Source organism: Pelodiscus sinensis, chromosome 17 (genome assembly GCF_052426305.1).
Source record: "Pelodiscus sinensis isolate ZL-2025 chromosome 17, ASM5242630v1, whole genome shotgun sequence".
NCBI classification, from domain to species: domain Eukaryota; kingdom Metazoa; phylum Chordata; order Testudines; family Trionychidae; genus Pelodiscus; species Pelodiscus sinensis.
The window spans coordinates 13,919,673-13,939,236 of NC_143068.1; the positions used below are offsets into that span (position 1 = coordinate 13,919,673).

Genomic DNA, 19,564 nt, shown 5'->3' on the forward strand with positions numbered 1-19,564 from the left:
CCAGTACTCCACCAGCATAAGAAACATAAAGGGAAGTTGATGGGAGAGTCTCTCTTCCCCCCCGCCCCCACAGAGAAGACTCTGCAGTCACTCGATGTAAGGTACTCCAACTGAGCTATTCACGTAGCTGGAGTTGCGTACCTTAGGTTGACATTGCCCTCTACTGTTGACCTCCCCTAAATCTATCTGGGTGGGGCGGGGCTTAGACAAGTAATATCTTTTTCCTCTTTGCTCCTATGGGAGCAGAGGCCATCAACAATTTCTTTCCATGCCTCTCTGTCTTGTGCCACCTTTTCTAATTCTCTCCAGCTTTTGCCCATTTTCCTCAAATTCACATCCAGGTCTCTTCTCCAACTATTCTTTGGCCTTTCTCTTCCCCTTTTCCCCTGTCTTGCTGAAAGAAGGGGAATCGGCAGGTCAGTATCTTTTCAGGTTTGGCTGCCCCGCATCATAATCCCTCTTTGAGGGCCTTTTTTAGACAAGGAAGACTGGCTTGCTATTCAAATTGAAATTGTTGATATTATTGTAGCATATGTTTATTTTTACAGGATGGGGTTGCCAGCCCCATGCGCAATCCTCCTTAGTCGCCTCTTATGACCTGCTTGGAAGGGTACAGAGGTCCTATTCTTACTTCCCCATAGGGCCCCGGGAACCTCAAGGGGTAGACAAGTAACATACGGAATCACAATGTGTATGTATGGCAAGTTAGCAACTTGCATTCAGTCATTGATTCACACTTGTTTTGTATTGAGGTAAGCTTTTAAAAATAACAGTACTAAATGCTTCCCTCTTCAAAGCACTGATAGAATGATAATACCCTTTGTACTAAACTTGGTTTACCAGAAAGGCAATGGAAAATGTGCATGAATATAATTCTGAGAGCTCTGCATTCATGGATTGTCCTTGTGAGCTTCATTCCTGAATACTTCTGAACAGCTGAGTTCATATCCATAGAAGCTTCACTGAGGTTCTTGGCAATCTGAGTAGAAAGGCCGGGGGCGCTAACAGCTTCTGCAGGCCCCCAAACAAGGTGGGCAGTGGCTCTGCACCCCAGAAGGGGCAGGGCTTCAGACAGAAGAGGTGGGGCTTCGGACAAATAGGATAGAGCCAGTGCAGCCAGCCCTCAGCATTGCCTGGACCACTGCGCTGGCCCCACCAGCCCTTAGAACCATGCAGCGCATGCCGAGCAGTGCTTCCGCGATGATTTAGAGGGGCTGAAGCAACTGCCCTCTTTTCCTCCCCCCTCCCGTTGGCAGGCCTGAGAAGGGCTTACAGCAATTGCACAAAGCATAGTTGAATTCCTGTCTTGTTTAAATCCCCAAACAGTGGAATGGCCCCCAAGATGGAGTTACACCATGAATAACACTGGATATGTTGAATGACACAAGGTATAAAACTGATTCAATGATTGTTCAATCTGGTCACTTTTGTTTTCTCCCTCCTTCTCCCCCCCGGCTCTGGGTGTTTATTATTTCTTGCAGTCAAATGTGTCCAACCCTTATGCAAAGGGCAACAAGAAAAAACGAAGACAGGTTTTACTTGCCTTGTTCCATCATTTCCAGGAGACCTTTCTTAATGAGTTCATCCCGACCTTGCCTTGCCGTAATCTTCTTCTCTAACACTGCAGAAAGTGATAGCATAACACAAAATCAGAGCAATCAGTGGATGGAAGTACAGTAGACACATAGGATAATTCTGTATGAAACCTGCCCCCGGCGAATATTCTGTAGGCTCAAACGCAGTGGGCCAGTGGCCACACATTTGAAGGCTAAGGAACAAGTGTGGATTTTGACTGACTGTCCAGTTCAGCATGTTTTCACTGCCAGAGCAGAGGCAGTAATGCGAGTCAAGGTTCAGCAGGCTGAAAAGATCAAAGCTTCCACAAGTCTGAGTAGTCGTCTTTATATCTAGATCCAAAATCCAAAGCTGTTCCAGCCATGGTCTTTGAGTGGACCCATTACACACTTAGGTGCCTAAACCTAAACTTCAACCTAAACTTTCCCCAAGTTCGGAAAATGTTCAGGTTTGGGTCCAGACCTCCCTGTATAAAGCAGTAGGGAAAAAAAGGTGAATGTGTCTGACTGATGTGCAGGATGAAGACAATAGAATCATCCAAAGAGGATGGAGAGAGGCTGTTCTCAGTAGTGACAGATGGCAGAACAAGGAGCAATGGTCTCAAGTTGTGTTGGGAGAGGTCCAGGTTGGATATTAAGAAAAACTATTTCACTAGGGCTGTGTCCAGACTCAGGGGTTTTTTCGAAAAAAGTAGCCTTTTTTCGAAAAAACTTCACCTGCTTCCAGACTCAAGCCGCGTTCTTTCGAAATTAAATCGAAAGAACGCGGCTTTTCTTTCGACGGAAGTAAACCTCAATTTACGAGGAAGAACACCTTCTTTCGAAAGTTCCTCTTTCGAAAGAAGGCGTTCTTGAATGTAGACTCACTGGATGCTTTCTTTCGAAAAAGCAAGCCGCTTTTTCGAAAGTTCAACGTGCAGTCTAGACGCTCTCTTTTGAAAGAGGCTTGCAGTCTAGACATAGCCTACGAGGGTGGTGAAGCACTGGAATGGGTTGCCTAGGGAAATAGTGGAGTCTCCATCCCTAGAGGTGTTTAAGTCTCGGCTTGACAAAGCCCTGGCCGGGTTGATTTAGTTGGAATTGGTCCTGCCTAGAGCAGGGGGCTGGACTTGATGACCTTCTGAGGTCTCTTCCAGTTCTATGATTCTATGATTCTATGATCCCTGCCAGGTGTTCCTGCTCCATCCACCAGCCAATTTGTGCCTTTTTTGAGCTATGTATTTTGTACTATTGGTTAAATATATTATTGCACCCAACTGATCTTCATCCACATGGCTGAGGCCTTTGTGTGCCCCCCTTGCTTAGCAATTTGTCTATTAAATCAACAGCTATTTCTAGTCACAGAATGGAAAAATGGGTTTCTAGTCTCTTTCTTCCTTTTTCCTACATCTCTAACCATCTTTCCTGCTGTGTATCAATCCCTTCTGTGTATCGGAGAAATTTACCAAGTGTGAGAAGAGTGAATGTGATTTAAATCTAGAAAAGGAATTATGTGAGTTATCAAACCATGAGAGAAATGGAGCTACTGTTGAGAATAGTGGCAACATCCCTGTGACCTCTCTCTTAATGGCACACAAGTCTCGATGTCCAGGGGTAAGCTCTGCATTCATCTCTTCTGCAAAAGTTGGGCCTTCATGTGATGGAATTGGAATGGTTCTGCTTTGCACAGGGAGGGAAGCGGGATGCTGGGAGTCTATACACAGGGTGCGCAACATTTCACTGCAAGGATTTATGCTTCCCAGAGAATAGGCTCCCTGTGTCTTAAAGTGGAGATTTCAGGGGATAAGTCAAAGGCCTGAAAAGTAGATCCTGGGCTACAGCAGTTATTCCTTCCATGAAGCAGGGATGCAGAACACATGGTACTGTACTATGGATGCTGCAGTAGCAAGTATGGCGCCACCTTGCAAAGTGTATTCCTTCTTACATGATTCCCACAGGGTACGTCTGCCCAATTGGTTTGTATCAGTCCATGTATTGGCATAAGAAGTCACCTCTTAAAAATCTCATGGAAGGACAAATGACTCTTGTTTCTGAGTGTGGTACTCTGGGGGTATCTTCTGAGATTCGCGGACACACCCCCTCACGCTGTGATCTGCTGGATACATCTTCAGCACAGTGGCTGACACTTTCAGAAGGCATGTTTACATTCTGCAGAACGTTCTTGTTGAGTCACAGCTCTACTGGTCAGAATAGCTCTCTCTTGTCATATTCCATAATGTCAGCATGACCCTTCCCCTCCCTCCCAAAAGGCAGAATAATTCATGGAGATGTGTGTCAGGCAGGGAAACTCCATTAGGAGTGAAATGCTGACTATAAACTTCATTTAAGTTTGCATGTCACAAAGAAAACACCCAGTAGTAGTTTGACTGCCACTGAACTCACTGACTTGATACATCTAAGAATTGCTCGGATTCATTTCTATGTCCCATTGAAAATAAACTACAGGGCTGCGTCTAGACTAGAAAAACTTGCCAGCTGTCTACACTGGCCGCTTGAATTTCCGCAAGAACACTGACGATCTCATGTAAGATTGTCAGTGTTCTTGTGGAAATGCTATGCTGCACCCATTCGGGCAAAAGCTCTCTTGCGCAAATGCTTTTGCGCAAGAGGGCCAGTGTAGACAATGCAGTATTGTTTTGCACAAAAAAGCCCTGATCGTGAAAATGGCGATTGGGGCTTTCTTGCGCAAAACCACGTCTAGATTGGCACAGATGCTTTTCTGCAAAAGCACTTTTTGTGGAAAAGAGTCCGTGCCAATCTAGAATAGTGATAGAGATGTAGCCGTGTTAGTCTGGTGTAGCTGAAACAAAATACAGGACTATGTAGCACTTTAAAGACTAACAAGATGGTTTATTAGATGATGAGCTTTCGTGGGCCAGACCCACTTCCTCAGATCAAATAATGGAAGAAAATAGTCACAACCATATATACCAAAGGATACAATTTTTTTTTAAAATTGTATCCTTTGGTATATATGGTTGTGACTATTTTCTTCCATTATTTGATCTGAGGAAGTGGGTCTGGCCCACGAAAGCTCATCATCTAATAAACCATCTTGTTAGTCTTTAAAGTGCTACATAGTCCTGTATTTTGTTTCGTGCCAATCTAGACGCTCTTTTCCGCAAATGATTTTAACGGAAAAACTTTTCCGTTAAAAGTATTGCGGAAAATCATGCCAGTCTAGACGTAGCCTGGGTGTTTTGAGTCCAAAGACACTTGAGTCCTGCTTTGGCTGAAACAGGATAACAGTGTTTTCTCTTTTTATCATAACATTCATTATCTATTATATCTGTCACAGGTGACTAACAGGGTAGCATAATATGCTATGTGTAGATGAATTCCCTGTCCAAAACCAAGAATTTAAAAATAAATTTAAACACAATATACATGTACCAAAATGCATAGTTAGAAAACTGAAAAAAATCACTGCTAGAAACCTCAATTATGTGGTGCGAGGTTACCTTTTAGACGTGACACTTAGAGAGAGGTCACTAAACTATAGGAAGCAGAGTGGGTTCTGTGATATTACTCAGAGTTGTTAGCTGATGCATTTTAATATTTTTTTCTTAAAGTCACTTATTTGACTTAATTCATGTTCCCAGTAGTCAGCCTCATCTTCTTGTTTGTATCATTGAATTCTGAATGCAAGGGGCCAGAGAAGCACCACCATATGGCTGTAGCAGTCAGCATAAGCCAGAGAGTCTCTCTGATACGCATTAACCCTGAGCTGGTGAATTTCTCCCTTGGAAGTATTTCAACTCATGTCACTCCATCACCTCTCTGCCAGGTGCTGACCCAGGATCAGATATAAAGTTGTGGCTTTATTTTAGGATAGAAACCCATCCTAAGGATCCAACAGAGACTTGTATTGATGCCAATGACTTATTTCACAAAGGTCACTGAGGCTACGGCTACTCTGTAGCCTTCTTCTGGAAAAGCTTATGAAATGAAGCGCAGCGTGGAATATCGCCGCTCTTCATTTGCATAATTAATTAGCAGCCGCTTTTGCGCCGGAGGATTTTGCTGTGTAGACTGCTCCTTTTTGCGCAAAGAACCCCTCTTGAGCAAGAGCTGTTCTTCCTCATTTTTTCAGGAAGAGCGGCTCTTGTGCAAGAGGCGGGTTTTGTGCAAAAAGGAGCCGTCTACACAGCTCCTTTTTGCACAAAAGCCTCTTGCGCAAAAGTGGCTGCTAATTAATTATGCAAATGAAGTGCTGCGATATTCCATGCCGCATTTCATTTGCATAAGCTTTTCCGGAAGAAGGCTACAGTGTAGCTGTAGCCTAAGGGTACATCTACACTGCTATGCTATTTCAGGATACTGGAGTATCCCGAAATAGCTATCCCACATCTTCACAGAAAGCCCATTATTTTGGGCTTGCTATTCCGATGTTCCTGTAAACCTCATTCTACGAGGAGTAAGGGACATTTTGGAATATCGCTTTATTTAAAAATCCAGTGCTGTGTGGACAGTGCCAAATGATGAAATAAGCTATTTCGAAATCGCATTGAAATAAGAGGCACAATTTGCATTGCTCAAATTGCTTATCTTAGTTTGAGTTAGGGTGCATTGTAGATCCCATCAGCTAGTAACTACACAGAGATACATCTGATGAAGGGCTAATTCCAAGCAGTCATGGAACATTCTCTTAGCCTTCCTGGGGGTTTTAGGGAGATTGGAAGGAATAGTAATGAAATCCCTTCTGTACTGGGCTTTACTGAAAGGACCAGATTTTGATACCCTCACTCATTTTCAGTAACACTTTACTACACACGGGGCCCTCTGACTTCAATGGCACTATCCATATCTTACTAGTCAATTTAAGGTACCAGTCCAGCCTTTAAATCGGCAGCCCCTGCTAATGCTGCAGTGTCTTCAACCCTTACAAAGCTCAATGAAGGGCAGAAGAGGGGAGATAAGGCAGCAGACGGCCTGATCAATCAAGTTTTGGATTTTGTTCTTTGCTGACTGAACTGAGAGAAATCCTGGTCTTTGAAAGTCTGTGGTCAAGAGGTCAAATCATAATGGTTCCTTCTGACCTTAAAATATCTGAATTTATGCCTGGCCAGATTCTTACAATTCCATTTAGGATTCCCCGGCCCTATTTCAGCAAATTTTGCTCCTTTTTCTTCCCAGGCTGGACTTTGCCTGGCACCGAATCAAGCCATTGAGGTCCCCCTACCTGCTGATGTTTGCTTTAGTTTCTCATTTTTCTTTTTCCTCCACTTCCATGGTTTGAAGATCCTGCCCAGTGTTGCCAGCTTGCTGTTCCTTCTCACAGGCGGCGTTCTAATCCCTGAGACCAGATATTCAGAATGCATTGCAGGGGGCTGCTCCATCTCATCTGAGAGGCAAAAACAGAACAAAGCTTGCTGGTTTACAAAAAATAAGAGGCAAGTGTTTCAGCAGAGGCCTAATAAGGGAGGGGATGGAGGAATATAGACTTATTTTAGCTAAAAGCATTCAGTTTAGTCACCAAACAATGTAGTGCAAACAAGGGAAATTGAGTCATTGTCGTCTTTGAAGTATGTGCACCAGATCCACTCATGCTGAGCAGGGAGATGTGTGCAACTATAGCTTTTTATACTGTGGTGGGGGGTTGAGGGGCGGGAACCTTTCTTGGCTTTATATCACACCTGTCATCACTGGCTTCTAGTACCCGATATCTGAAGGACTCTATTGCAGCCCATCTCCGCCGCACAGAGTTTGAATTCCAGTGGACAAGAGATGCTTCGTTTGTGCATCCCCAGTCTGCTCTGGTAAGGTCTTGATGCTGTTTGGAATGATTCTCTACAGCCCTACCCCAGCCTAAGGGAGGTGTTGACCTTGTATCGCCCCTTTCCTCCACATATTTCCTGCTTCCTCCATGAGAGGTTCCTCTGCCAGGCTTACGCCAACAGAAGCACTGGAAGCATGTGGCCCTGTGTGAGGATATGTCTACTCTGAAGAGTTTTTCCAGCAAAATGGACCTTTTTCCAGAAAAACTATAATTATGTCCACACTGCTATTGTGTTCTTTCAACGGCAAGTCAAAAGACTGGAGGGGTTTTTCCGACAGCAGTAAACCTCTTTCTACCAGGAAGAAGCCTTTTTCCAAAAAATCTTTTTCAGAAAAAGGCGTGTGTGGACATGGAAGAGGGAGTTTTTTTGAAAGAAGAGGTCTCCTGGAAAAAGCACAGGTGTCACTCCATCCACAGTAATCACAGTTTAAATGTGAGATAGCGTCCAATCAATGTGGACGCCATCTTTCGAAAAAGCACATTGTTTTTTCATTGCGCTTTTGCTGCGTAGATGCTTGCTTTCTAAAGAAGTTGCTTCTTCTGAAAGAAGCCTGCAGTCCAGACATAGCCTGAAAGGGGGAGGCTGTGGCTATAAATGCTATGTTTGACCTGGGAGACCACTTTCTTCCCTAGATTCTGACCCTAGTGAAAGGAAGTGAAAGGAAAGAGCCATGTGTTATAACCCACAAGAATTGTTAGTCACAGGCAGAGTTTATAAGGGATGGCCCAAGGGGTGGGACACTTGCGTGTAACACGAGACAGATGTTCAGTTGCTTGCTCTGCCACATGTTTCCAGTGTGAACTTGGGCAAGTCACTTTCTCACTGTGCTGGTTATCCATGGGGCTGATAGCATTTCTCCACCTCACATGGGGTATTGTGTGGAATAAGTATATTAGAGAGAGTGAGATGCTCAAATGCTAGTGTAATGGGGGCCACATAAGTACCCAAAGTCAGTAGACTGTAAAAATAACAGCTCCAACAGTACTTAACACACAGCTATTTCCAGCTTTAAAGTGGTTTATAAAAAATGATGAATTTACACCACTCCTGTGTGGTAGATAAGTATTAGTTCCATTCTATCAGTCTGGAAAATGAGGCCCAGAGAGGTTAAAACAGGCATTTATAAACCAATGATTTGTCTAATTTTTTTTCCCATCCATGTGTGGAATAAATTTTGTTATGTGCACCCAAGTATATTTGGATGTGCACTACCAGTAGAAACACATGCTGCCAGCTGTGGGCACTGTGGGTGCTTTGCTAATCAGCTGGGCAGCATTTGAATCTTTCTTGGGTGGCTACCCAGGTGGTCAGCTTATAGGGAACACTGGTAACCACTGAGTTTTCGTCATGAGACACTTTGGGACTGACTTTCAGAGGTGCTGAGCAACTGCAGCTCCTAATGATTTCAGCAGGCACACTGGATACTTAGCACTTTTGTGTGAATTGGGTCCACGTGGTCTCATATTAAGCACCTAAAATCGCTGGTCACTTTTGAAAATTCAGCTCTAAGAGGCTTGCTGAAAATCAGAGTGTAAATCAGCGACAGAGCTGGGAGGAGCCTGGGACTTCCTGATGCCTAATTCTGTGCTCAAACCACAGACTCAGACTGTCTTTGTGGTCTGCGTTGGTACAGTGCTTAGCATAGTGGGGTCCTGACCCATGAGTGGGGCTCCTATATGCTACGCTAATGCAAATCAATAATGATAATTAATAAGATATTATCCTGAAAATGAACTCTCATCACGTAACTACTATGGGACACTTCTATTTGTATTAACTGCCTCCGATTTTTACATATGAAGATACCTTGTTTGGTATGTGGCATTTAAGCAAAACCACTAATAGTTAGGGCTGGTGACAGCCTTTACCAGGGCTTGAGCAATGTAAGTGGGACTTGCCTCCAGGCCCCTGGAAGAGGCAGGGCCTCGGGCAGAAGTGGTACTAGAGGTTAGCCTCCCCAGCCAGCCCTCAGCCCCACTCAGACCATGCTGCACAGGGCTCCGGCGGCAGTTTAAGGGGCTGGTGCTGATGCTGCCATGGTAGCAGCGGTGGCAGTCTGGAGCCTTGGACCCTTTTAAAGGGTGGGACCCCAAATCAACTACCTCTCCCCCACATATTGGCTGCTCTGCTAACAGCTATTACACCGACATAGTCCTTAAGGAAGATGGGGGAGATAGGAAAATTCTAAGGCATTTCACGCAGCAAAACCACATGAGTACACAGATAACGCTTTGGGTGGGCAACAGTTTCAGACATTTTCAATATTTTGTCTTCACATGACTGTTCATTTTGTTTATAGCCAAGCTTCGCATGGAACAATAAAGACTGAATGATGACAGGCTTCTGCCAGCCATTACCATGAAAGATAGCACAGCAGCATAAATAAGGATATTGATGATGTTGTTGAGATGCGTATTTGGACTCCAATATACTAATTCCCAAGAGCGATGTGTCTATCAGTCATCCCGCCATGTCATGAGAGTGCAAATTATAAGACAATTTGCATATCTTGTGGGACAATCCATTACAATTTAAATGAGCTGTGTGGAGCAATGAGCATATGAACATTTCTAAGCCATTAGTCTCTGGAATAATAAAATAACAATAATTTATTTTGTGGATACTGCAGAACAAAAAATTAAATATGGTATTTTAATGCTAGAGTTTTAAAAAGAAGTTGACAAGGTGTAAATTCATAAATCTCAGTGTGAAAGTCCGGATTTCCAAAAAAAAGCATGACATTTTAGAATAAAAATATTAAACACAATAAGGATAAGAATTCATTCTTCCTTTTTGTTTAATTTTGAAAATATTGGAATTAAATATTGGTATTGCAGATGAACTGTTAAACAGAGAAAAGTCAAATACTTTGTCACATTAGTTAGCAGAACTGAACAAAGAATGTAAAGACACTTTTTCTTCTGTGACATTGTATAAGCACAAAGAAATAAAGAAACAGATAAAACTCTCAGAACTGCTTCATGAGTATGGGCACAACTTATTCAACAGCATTAAGGGAGGTTGAGGAGATATAATGCTAACTCATTCCACTATTTGACCCAAAAGTCTCACAAGGGGAATCGCCAACTACTCTGGAGTCATGTTCTTTGAGCATGATCCATGCCACCTTAAATATAGTTGCATCACCGACTGAAATTGCAATGGCAGGTAATTTCAGGAGAAAAGACAACATTAAAAAGCTACTTGACAGAAGCTTTCTCATCGTCCTCAGTATTCAGGAGTTATCCATCGTCCTCAGTATTCAGGAGTTATCCAGTTTCCCACTGCATTGAATGAACACCCTTATTCATCCAGCAAACCAGAAGCAAATGAAATATTTCTAATAAATCACAGGATTTTTTTCTATTCCACTCTGGAATGTCTCACATCTTGAGATGTTGAGCTCTTATTTCCTTCTTCTTCATTGGGGAAAATATGGGCTACCACTTTTGTGATCACTCTAAGGCAGTGGTTAGAGTACCAGTGCCAGCTTCTTGCTGGGTGTGGGGGGAGAAAACCCCAAGCCTTGGTGTAGGATTTGGCTCTTGAGGGAGGAAGCAGCTCCACACACTGCCACTGCCCCTCCCCCCCAACTGAGAGAACTATGGCACATGGACACGATGCCTGGAGGTTTTCCCGCTGCTTCCATTGGCTAGAATTGCAGTCAATGAGAGCAGTGGGAGGTGGTGCCTGGGACACAGTGCCTGCGAGCAGCGAGGGGTGCAAAGCCAGCTAAGCTCCCTTATCTCTCCCCAAGACCCCGCCATTCCCAGCCCACTGCTGTACCTTCTCTTGCTCCTGCGCCCTTCCTCCTGGTCTGCTCCACAACCCCCAACCTGCTCCTGCACCCTCCCTCTTAGCCAGACCTCACCTCCTCACTCCCTCCTGCAGCCCCCATCCCTATCCCACTCCCTGGCAACCCCCTCCTGCACACTGAACCCCTCATTTTTGGCCCCAGAGCCTAGGGTGGCTCATAAAATCTACTAACTCTGGAACCCCAGAAGAATTAATCTGGCCTGTGGGAAGTCCTGAATCTTGATCCTCCTTGACCCCAATTCCCCACCCCCTATGGGGCTGGAGGGCCTGGAGAATAAGTTTGGGGGACACATCAGTGAGGGTTAGGGTTTGGGTTTTTTTGCCTTTAACTCCTCAGTGGTTCCCAACTAATTTTTCTGTGGCTCAATGGCCACTCAGCCAAAAAAGTTTTCCTACCGCTGCCATAAATAAAGACAATGTTGAAATGTTTTGTTTTGGATATAAATTAATATTTTATTTGATTTAAAATCAAGTTTGGTAAACTAATATGGTAAAGTTAAAGTGCTTAATCCGTTGAATTATTTTGATTTTGAGTAATATTTCCTTTCTTAGCAGTTATATACTTCTCCTTATGTTATAGTGCAAATAGCCTAATATGAATAATTTAGCATTTAAGGTATTTAGAGATAAGCAAAGGCATTTTGTCATATGAGTGGTTGGCTGGTGGTCCATGGAAAGGTTTGCATTGGTCGAGGAGGGCCATGAACCAAAAAGTTTGAGCGCCACTGCTCTACGGGCTTGTCTCCACTAAACTGGGGATAGACAATGCAGCAATTGACCCACCGACTGTCTGGTGATTTATTGTATCTGCTTAGCTGTGATAAATTGATCTCTGAGCACTCTCTTGTCAACACAGGTACTCCACCAGGACAAGAAGAGTAGCCAGCATTGCCAGAAGGGCAGCCCCCACTGATCTTACTGCCTACAAGTCACTGTGGTAAGTACGTCAACTTCAGCTATGCACATAGCGTATCTAAAATCACATAGATTAGATTGATGGTGGGGGTTGGTATAGACAAGGCCTTAGAGTAATGAATCCTTGAGAAAAGAAGACTTCAGCTATGTTAAGGATTGTTACAAAGAGGATAATGATCAATTGTTCTCCACATTCACTCCACACAGTAAGTGTCTTGATCTGCAACAAAGGAGACGTGGTTAGCTATTAGGAAAAACGTTTGTAACTATTCAGGAGTTAAATACTGGAATACATTACCAAAGGAGGTGTGGGAATTCCTATCACTGGAATTGGACAAACAGCCACACTAGCTCTGGAATAGCATGGGCAGAAGCTCAGCCTGGTTGCTCAACTATTTACCTGCTGCCCAGGCTACCCTAACTACATGAATATTTTTAGTATATTAACTTGATCAGGTATGTGCATGTAATGCCAATATACAATATCTGTGGGCAGAACTGAACTTGGGACCTCTGGAGCTTAGAGCATGAGCCTCTAATTCATCAACTAAAAGCCTATGTGGCTTTTAGCAAAGGTGGTAGAGCAGACTCATTATTATCTCTGTAAGTGCTCTCAATGCCACTAGATGGGACTGTGCAGCCCACCCAGAAGATGTGTGAGTCACACCTGTGAGTCATACCCCCATGTGAAAGGTACATGTGGGAAGCTGGACCAGGTAATGTCTCAGGGTCTCTTCCAGCCCTACATTTCTATGATTCTATAAGTCTCAAGATTTCACAAGAGCTGAAATTTGCTCCATTGTCCTTGACTACATTTCTTTCTTTTCTATCTCATTGTGGCACTCCATAGTCCTCCTATTGGTTGTTATATATTTTCCAGAGCACTTTGTGACTTTAAGGGATGAAATCTATGGGTCTGATCAGAAGCTCTTTAAGCTAATCAGCAAGTCTCCATTGACTCCAAAATACAATTTTTCTCTTGCCTTGCATTGAACATGAGATTTGTTACCCAGGAAAGGACGAGAGATGATGGATACATATCATTCATTTTATTCACGTTGATCCATGTCTGAAACTGACACGAGCAAAATGAAGATTCACATTTTTAAAACTGATGACCAAACCTATTTTGCCCTTGGCACATAACGTGAATTAGTCCTGGATGCATGGAGCATTTGAGTGCACTGGAACATTTGAGAAAAGAGTATTTTCACCATGTCTGCATCTATACAGTAATGCTATTTTGAGATACTTCCAGTATCCCAAAATAGCTATTCTGTATCTTTTAAACATGCCCATTATTTTGAAATAGCTTTTGAAATAACGGGCTTATTATTCTGACATCCCTGTAAATCCAATTCCACAAGGATGAAGGGACATTTTGAAATAAGCTATTTCGAAATACACTCGAAATAAGTTGTGTAATTTGTGTAGCTGAAATTGCATAGTTTATTTTGAGCTACGGGTGCAGCATAAATGCACCCCTTGTGTTCAGAAGCATAATGTATCCTGGCCTTTGACAGACTGTTATCTACACAAGACAGACTTTGTGAATTGCAATCTAGGAATATATGCGAAGTTAAGATCAGGAAACAGTAACGAGGTATGGTACCTGAAGGGGACTGCAGCATGGCAACATTTTAACTAGCACTAGAATGCAGGAATCTCATGGTCTGGGGTTCCCCTCCCTCGCTGGTTACACACTTGAAAATCAGAAGTGTGATGAACATGAAACTGTGAGGAATTACGACTGCTCCTTATGAGAGAGACTGCAATGATAATGGAAAATGGCACAAAGTGGATCTGCTATTATGAGGATTTTTAAAGCTGAAACAGATGCAGTAGAAAATGGTATTTGGCCCTTCCTCATGACAGCCATTGTATTGGGAATGTGAACATTTGCAAAATTAGCCTCTCCCATTCCTAAAGCAGCAAACCAGGATCCTCTATCCTTGTACGAAAGCTACTGTGGGGGTCAGGGCAAACTCCAACAAACTATCCCTATGCTTGCCTACAGTCTTCTCCACCTCTGCCTGAGCAATTCCCATCATCCTGGGAGTTTTTCAAGCATGTAAGCAGAGATCAGATGAGCCAGATGATTTTAAACTACTCTTTGGCAGGTTGCTGACCCCACCGCATTTCGCTCAGGATTTAGGCTTCTGCAAAATAGTTTAAACATTACTCACATGGTTCATTGACCACCTCTAACATAACATCACTGTAGCATCTTTGTCTGAAACCAGGTAATCAAGGCAAGCCTAGCAAATACACCTCACCCCAAATTCTGTGCAGCTCTTGCAATGTTTTCTAAGTGCTCAAGGATCTTCTTCAAAGCCTATGGCTGAGGTTACAAAGAAAGTCAGAAAGGGGCATCCATAGCTATTAGAACTTGTGCAGATGGTGGTGTTCCCCCAATGTTGTTTGCAATGTCCCTAATTACCGGTACTCTTGCCAGTCACTCTTGGGTTTTTTAATTAATGGTAGTCAGAAGGAACAGTTCCATTGCTCAGACCCCACTTACATTCCTCTAATGAAGATGCACAAGGTGGGTGTAATAAAGAAGGAAAAGAAGGAATATTTTATATTTGACAAAGCATAAAGCTTGAATGGGGTAATGAGGCCCACTCTACAACACTGAAGTCTCCAAAGTGCACTGACTTGATAACTGTGTCTTAATGCCTGGTTCTTAGCTCAGCATGTGGGGTGAATTTCAGTTAATTCACGTTTAGAAGAATAATTCGAAGAAATAAGCATGTGGAATGGTGACTCAATAAAGAATTTTTTGGGGGGACTCACGTTTCAGTCCATCAATTTAAGTTAAAACTCCCTGAAATAGGGACACAGAGGATGAAGGCTGGAAAGGGAAGACTAATTTTAAGGTGGTTAAGACCAATTCTCCACTGCAAACTTTGGTGTGTCTTCTAGATTGATTGATATAAATATTTGCAACAAGGCACCTATGGTCCTAAGGCAGAGGTTGGCAGCCTTATCAAACTAAAGAGCCAAACTACATCAAAATTCAGAATAAGTGGTCAACAAAGAGCCATATAAGAGTGCCCATTTACATGACTGAAAATATACAACTTAATATTGTAAGGGGATGTGGGGGTGCAGGAGTCTGGGTTGGGGGATATGAGGGGCTCAGGGCAGGGGGTTCAGGTGTAGGATGGACAGAGGGCTAGGGCTGTGGGGGGTGATGGTACAGCAGATAAGAGAGCAGCTAGAGATGTGGTGGGTCCTCCAGTGGCCTAATTGATAAGGTCTCAGCCCCTGGGGTTGCAGGTTCAAGTTCTCCCTCATCCCAATCCCGGGAGTAGCCACCACCACCAGTTTCCCTAGGGGAGGGGCAGCCACCATGCTGCCTGCCCTGGCTGTGTGCCAGAGCTAGACTGCTGCCACCAACAGCTGAAGGTAGGAAAGTGGAGTGAGTTCTCCAGTGGCCTAATGGATAAGGCCCCAGAGCCTGGGGTTGCAGGTTCAAGTCTGTCCATGCACTCTGGGAGCAGCTGGTCAGCTACTGCCAGGGTGGGCAGCTTGCTCTGGAGCTGCTGCCAACGTGAGGGCAACCACCATATAGCCCAGAGTTGCCATTTTAATTTAAAAAGTTGCATGTATTTTGGGAAGGACAAAAGAGCTATATTTGGTTCCATATTGAGCCATAGGTTGCTGACCCCGGTTCTAAGGACACTGGTCTAATTATATTTGCTTACTATCGGAGGGTCTCAGATTTTGCACTGTCCAAGTGAGATGGAGAAAAATAAAAATGGAAACCGGGTCAGACAGATGTCCTGACATCATACATATCAAGGGAATTGTCTTCCTGGCAACCACATGAGATCCTTCAGAGCTCTTCATCTCTGCTCAAATTCTTTTGAGTGAGAGGGGAGGGTTGGCTATTTGGGAGTTAAGAAGACAACTTCATAGAATGTAGGCCATTCCCACAGCGACTATTAAAGTAGCAGGCACACCTAAATACCACTTAGATCCTGCAGCCAGCAAACTGCCCACCCAGGCTTGCCAACTCTCCAGCTACTTCCCGAAACATGCGGTGCATTTTTTGATCCAGAGTTAATATTTTAATTGTGTGTAACGTAACGTGGTTATTTCTCTTTTTTTTGAGTTTGATTGCCTGGGGCTGGCTCACACGATTATGTAAAAGATGCACAGGAAATGTAAACATCTGGAAGTCAAATCAGACTCTCATAACTAGGAAAGGAGACCATGCGCAACAGTGTGAAGAGCAGTTGCGTTTCCAGTGCGAACAGACATGAGAAAACCTTTACCCAAGGGCATGTCAAAACAAGGTTAGGCCATAAAAGGGATTCAACATAGTTAGGACTGGTTGCTGTTCCAGACCAGTCACAAGTAGACAGGCCAGTCAAACCTGTACCTCTCCACCTAGAGATATATGGCAGTTTCCCTTTTGGCCAGCACATGGGCCTTTGGCACCACTCCCAGAGGTAATGGTCCCAACAATGGTGCTTCTGGATTTTGGAAATGATTCACTTGCACCAGAATCATGGACTGGAGAAGGCTGGTATGACTGGATTTTCAGAACTCTGTTAATGCAGGCACCCCAACCCATCACCAGGAATGGTTAGAAATGAACACAGTTGCTACTTTGACAGTTTGGTGATTATCCCACCAGCAAACGTTCAGCCCTTGCATTGTCATTTATCCTTTATATGTGTGGTAAATAGTGACCATACTTGCTTAGAGTATGGCTTGACTATAAGTTTTTATCAGAAAAAGGTATGCAAAACGCGCTCCTCATTTTGAGTACCTTTTTCCGATTCTTTTGTCGGAAGAGGTTTTTCTGACATTTGGCCCTTCTAGACTGGGCCAAATCTCAGGAAAAACCCCTCTTTCGGAAACCTCCTTCTTCCTCGTAGAACAAGGAATATAGGGGCTTGTGAAAGAGCGCGTTTGTTCTTCCGAAAAAAAAAAAAGGCAGTAGAGCAAACACGTTCTCTGGACGCAGCAGAGTTTTTTGGGATACCTTTGGTATCCCAACCTCCCCCCCCCCCCCCCCGCAGTCTAGCTATACCCCTGGAAAAGAGACTAAATTAGCCCAATGAGCATCTCAGGCCAATGGCCTGTTCCAAATGCTTTAGAGGAAGGTGCAAAAATGAACAGTTAAATACAGTAGAGACTGAAACTCTGTTAATCAACCAGCCCCTTCTACATCTAAATTAAAGTTAATGGAGATTGCCTATCTCCTAGAGCAGACCTTGAAGATCATCAAGTCCAGTCCCCTGCCTTCATAGCAGGACCAAGTACCATTTGCGACAAATTTTTGCCCCAAATCCCCTCTGCAAGGATTGAATTCACAATCTGGGTTTAGCAGGCTAATGCTCAAACCACTGAGCTATCCCTCCCCTCATCATCAGGAGCAGCTGTCTAATATCTGGGACATTTCAACCTGAAGCCATGGAAGGTATTATGAAGGGACACGTGGTATCACAGAATAAAGCAGGCAAAAGAGGAGAAAACCATTTTGAAGGAAAAAGTTTCTAATGAAGAGATCAGAGCAGACAATTATGTTAGCTGAATAAAGAGAGAACTGCTGAGACCTAATATTCCAGGTGTTGAGGGCCTGCAATTCCCTTTGACTTCAGTTAGATTTAGGGAGGTCTCAGCATCTCTGCAAATCAGATACAATAGAGTAGGTTACGGGAGGCTAGAGTGGCTGTGGAGGAATGAGCCAACCAGGAGCCAGGAAGAGACTAAAAGAGGAGCTACAGGAAGCTTCTCAGCTCAGTTGCAGCCCAGACCTGGAGGGAAGAAGGTTGGGGTGACTGGCTGGCAGATCCAGGGACAGCTCCCAGTGGAGAGCTGTTGAGAGACTGATGGACTTGAAGGATAAAGCCCTGAGTGAAGGGCAAAGGAATTGTCTCCAGGAGGGAAGCCTTGAAGTCACCACTCTGGTTTAGAGGGAGGCAACAAACTGAGGGAGCGGCATCAAATTGAGAGATACTCTACAGAGAGCACCAGGATGGGCCCCTGGTAGCAGTGAAAAAGGCTTGTACTGCACATGAGGCTGTGTGACTCGGTGGGAGGACTATGTAGGCTTTTAAGATGGACAGAGTGCAGGAGCCAAACGGGAATGCGCATGTGAGATAAGCGCCGATCCTGAGGTGAATGCACGTGTGAGGTGAGTGCTGACCCAGTCCCTTTGTCTTATTACCTTTCTCACTTAAAATCTTGCTGGCTGGGGTTGAAGCAAATCAACTCTTATTCCTGCCAGTCCCCAATGTGGTGGGATTTCCTGGTGAGAGATCAGCTGTTCTGCTTGAAGAGCCTGTCCCATTTGAGAGAATGACGACTGGCTATTTCTCAACATGAACTTCCTGTAGATTCTGTTGTCTCAGGCGTTAACTATGTTGTGAGAGTGTCTGGGCTAAGCAGGTTGGCTCTTCATTTTTGGATTTTTTTTTTTTGGCTGAGCCAGAGAGCCTATAGTTTGATGCCCAGACTGCTGATTACAGCGACTGCTGTAATTCACAGTGTGGTGTCTGGATGGCTGTTAAGCACATTGGGAACCAGAGCTGATTTATGCCAGCCTTGCTGCAGAGAAGAGCTGTAAGAGCCTTGGACAGTACAGTTGTGAATATTCAAAGTGGCCACAGGGAAGTGACCCTGTGGAGTTGACGCGATGGCCAAGGGGTCTAGAGCTTCTCATCATATTGGGCATTTAGGTAACTTCCATTAATAAGAGGAGTCATGCCTGAACAAATCTATGCATCCCTGAGAGGAACCTCCTGAAAACCTGCAACCTGGAAACAGTTGAAAAATATTGCAGCAGACAAGAACAGCAGGTAAATTTGTGTGGCAAGGCATGCTCTGCTTTCTGAGGAATCCATCTGTAATGCAGCTCTGGGCTTTTCTCCCTTATTGTCTCTGCATCTGTCTGCGCCTCAGCCAAGGAGTTAAAAACAGATGAGGAAGCTACATCTGAAATGAGCGGACCCTTTGGCCAAGGGTCTCTGGAAGTGGTACTGTTATAAGAGGCGTGGTTTCCCAAGCTGTTGGAATGACCTGTAGGGGGCAGGGAACGCTGGGACATGGTCTGGCTGTGGGGTGCAGACTCTGCTTGGCTGGGAGAAAGCCATGGAGCAGGAATAAGAGAAGAAACCTATGAACTTAGCTTGGTGTCCCAGAAACAGGAAAGACTAAGCCTATGGAGCCTCCCCACCTAACTGCCAGCATTCCTGGGGGGCTGACAAAATTGCTAGGCCCCTGAGCAAGGTGGGAGGAGGCCTGACTCTGTGCTCCTGGAAGGGCATGGCATTTGAGGTGGAAGGGGCAGGGCTAAGAGCAGCCAGATCCCATTATTGCCCAGACCCAGCCAGCCTTTAGTACCGGCCAGGGAGTACCACTAGGGGCACCAGCAGTGATTTAAAGGGCCGGGGGTGCCAACCACCACCACTGCTGCAGTAGAGACAGCAGGAACCCCAGGCCCTTTTGAACCACTGGGCA

The 19,564-nt window shown here is 44.4% G+C and overlaps 1 protein-coding gene across 1 annotated transcript in view; it reads right to left on the reverse strand.

The window, feature by feature from the left end:
- The window catches only part of PHACTR3 (phosphatase and actin regulator 3), a 207,490-nt gene that overhangs the window by 81,457 nt on the left and 106,469 nt on the right, over positions 1 to 19,564 (reverse strand). The window contains exons 2-3 of the mRNA XM_075901114.2: positions 6,757 to 6,918; positions 1,544 to 1,621 (exon numbers count right to left, since the gene is read on the reverse strand). Of these exons, the coding sequence (XP_075757229.2) occupies positions 1,544 to 1,621; positions 6,757 to 6,918 (240 nt within the window). The remainder of the gene's footprint in view (positions 1 to 1,543; positions 1,622 to 6,756; positions 6,919 to 19,564) is intronic.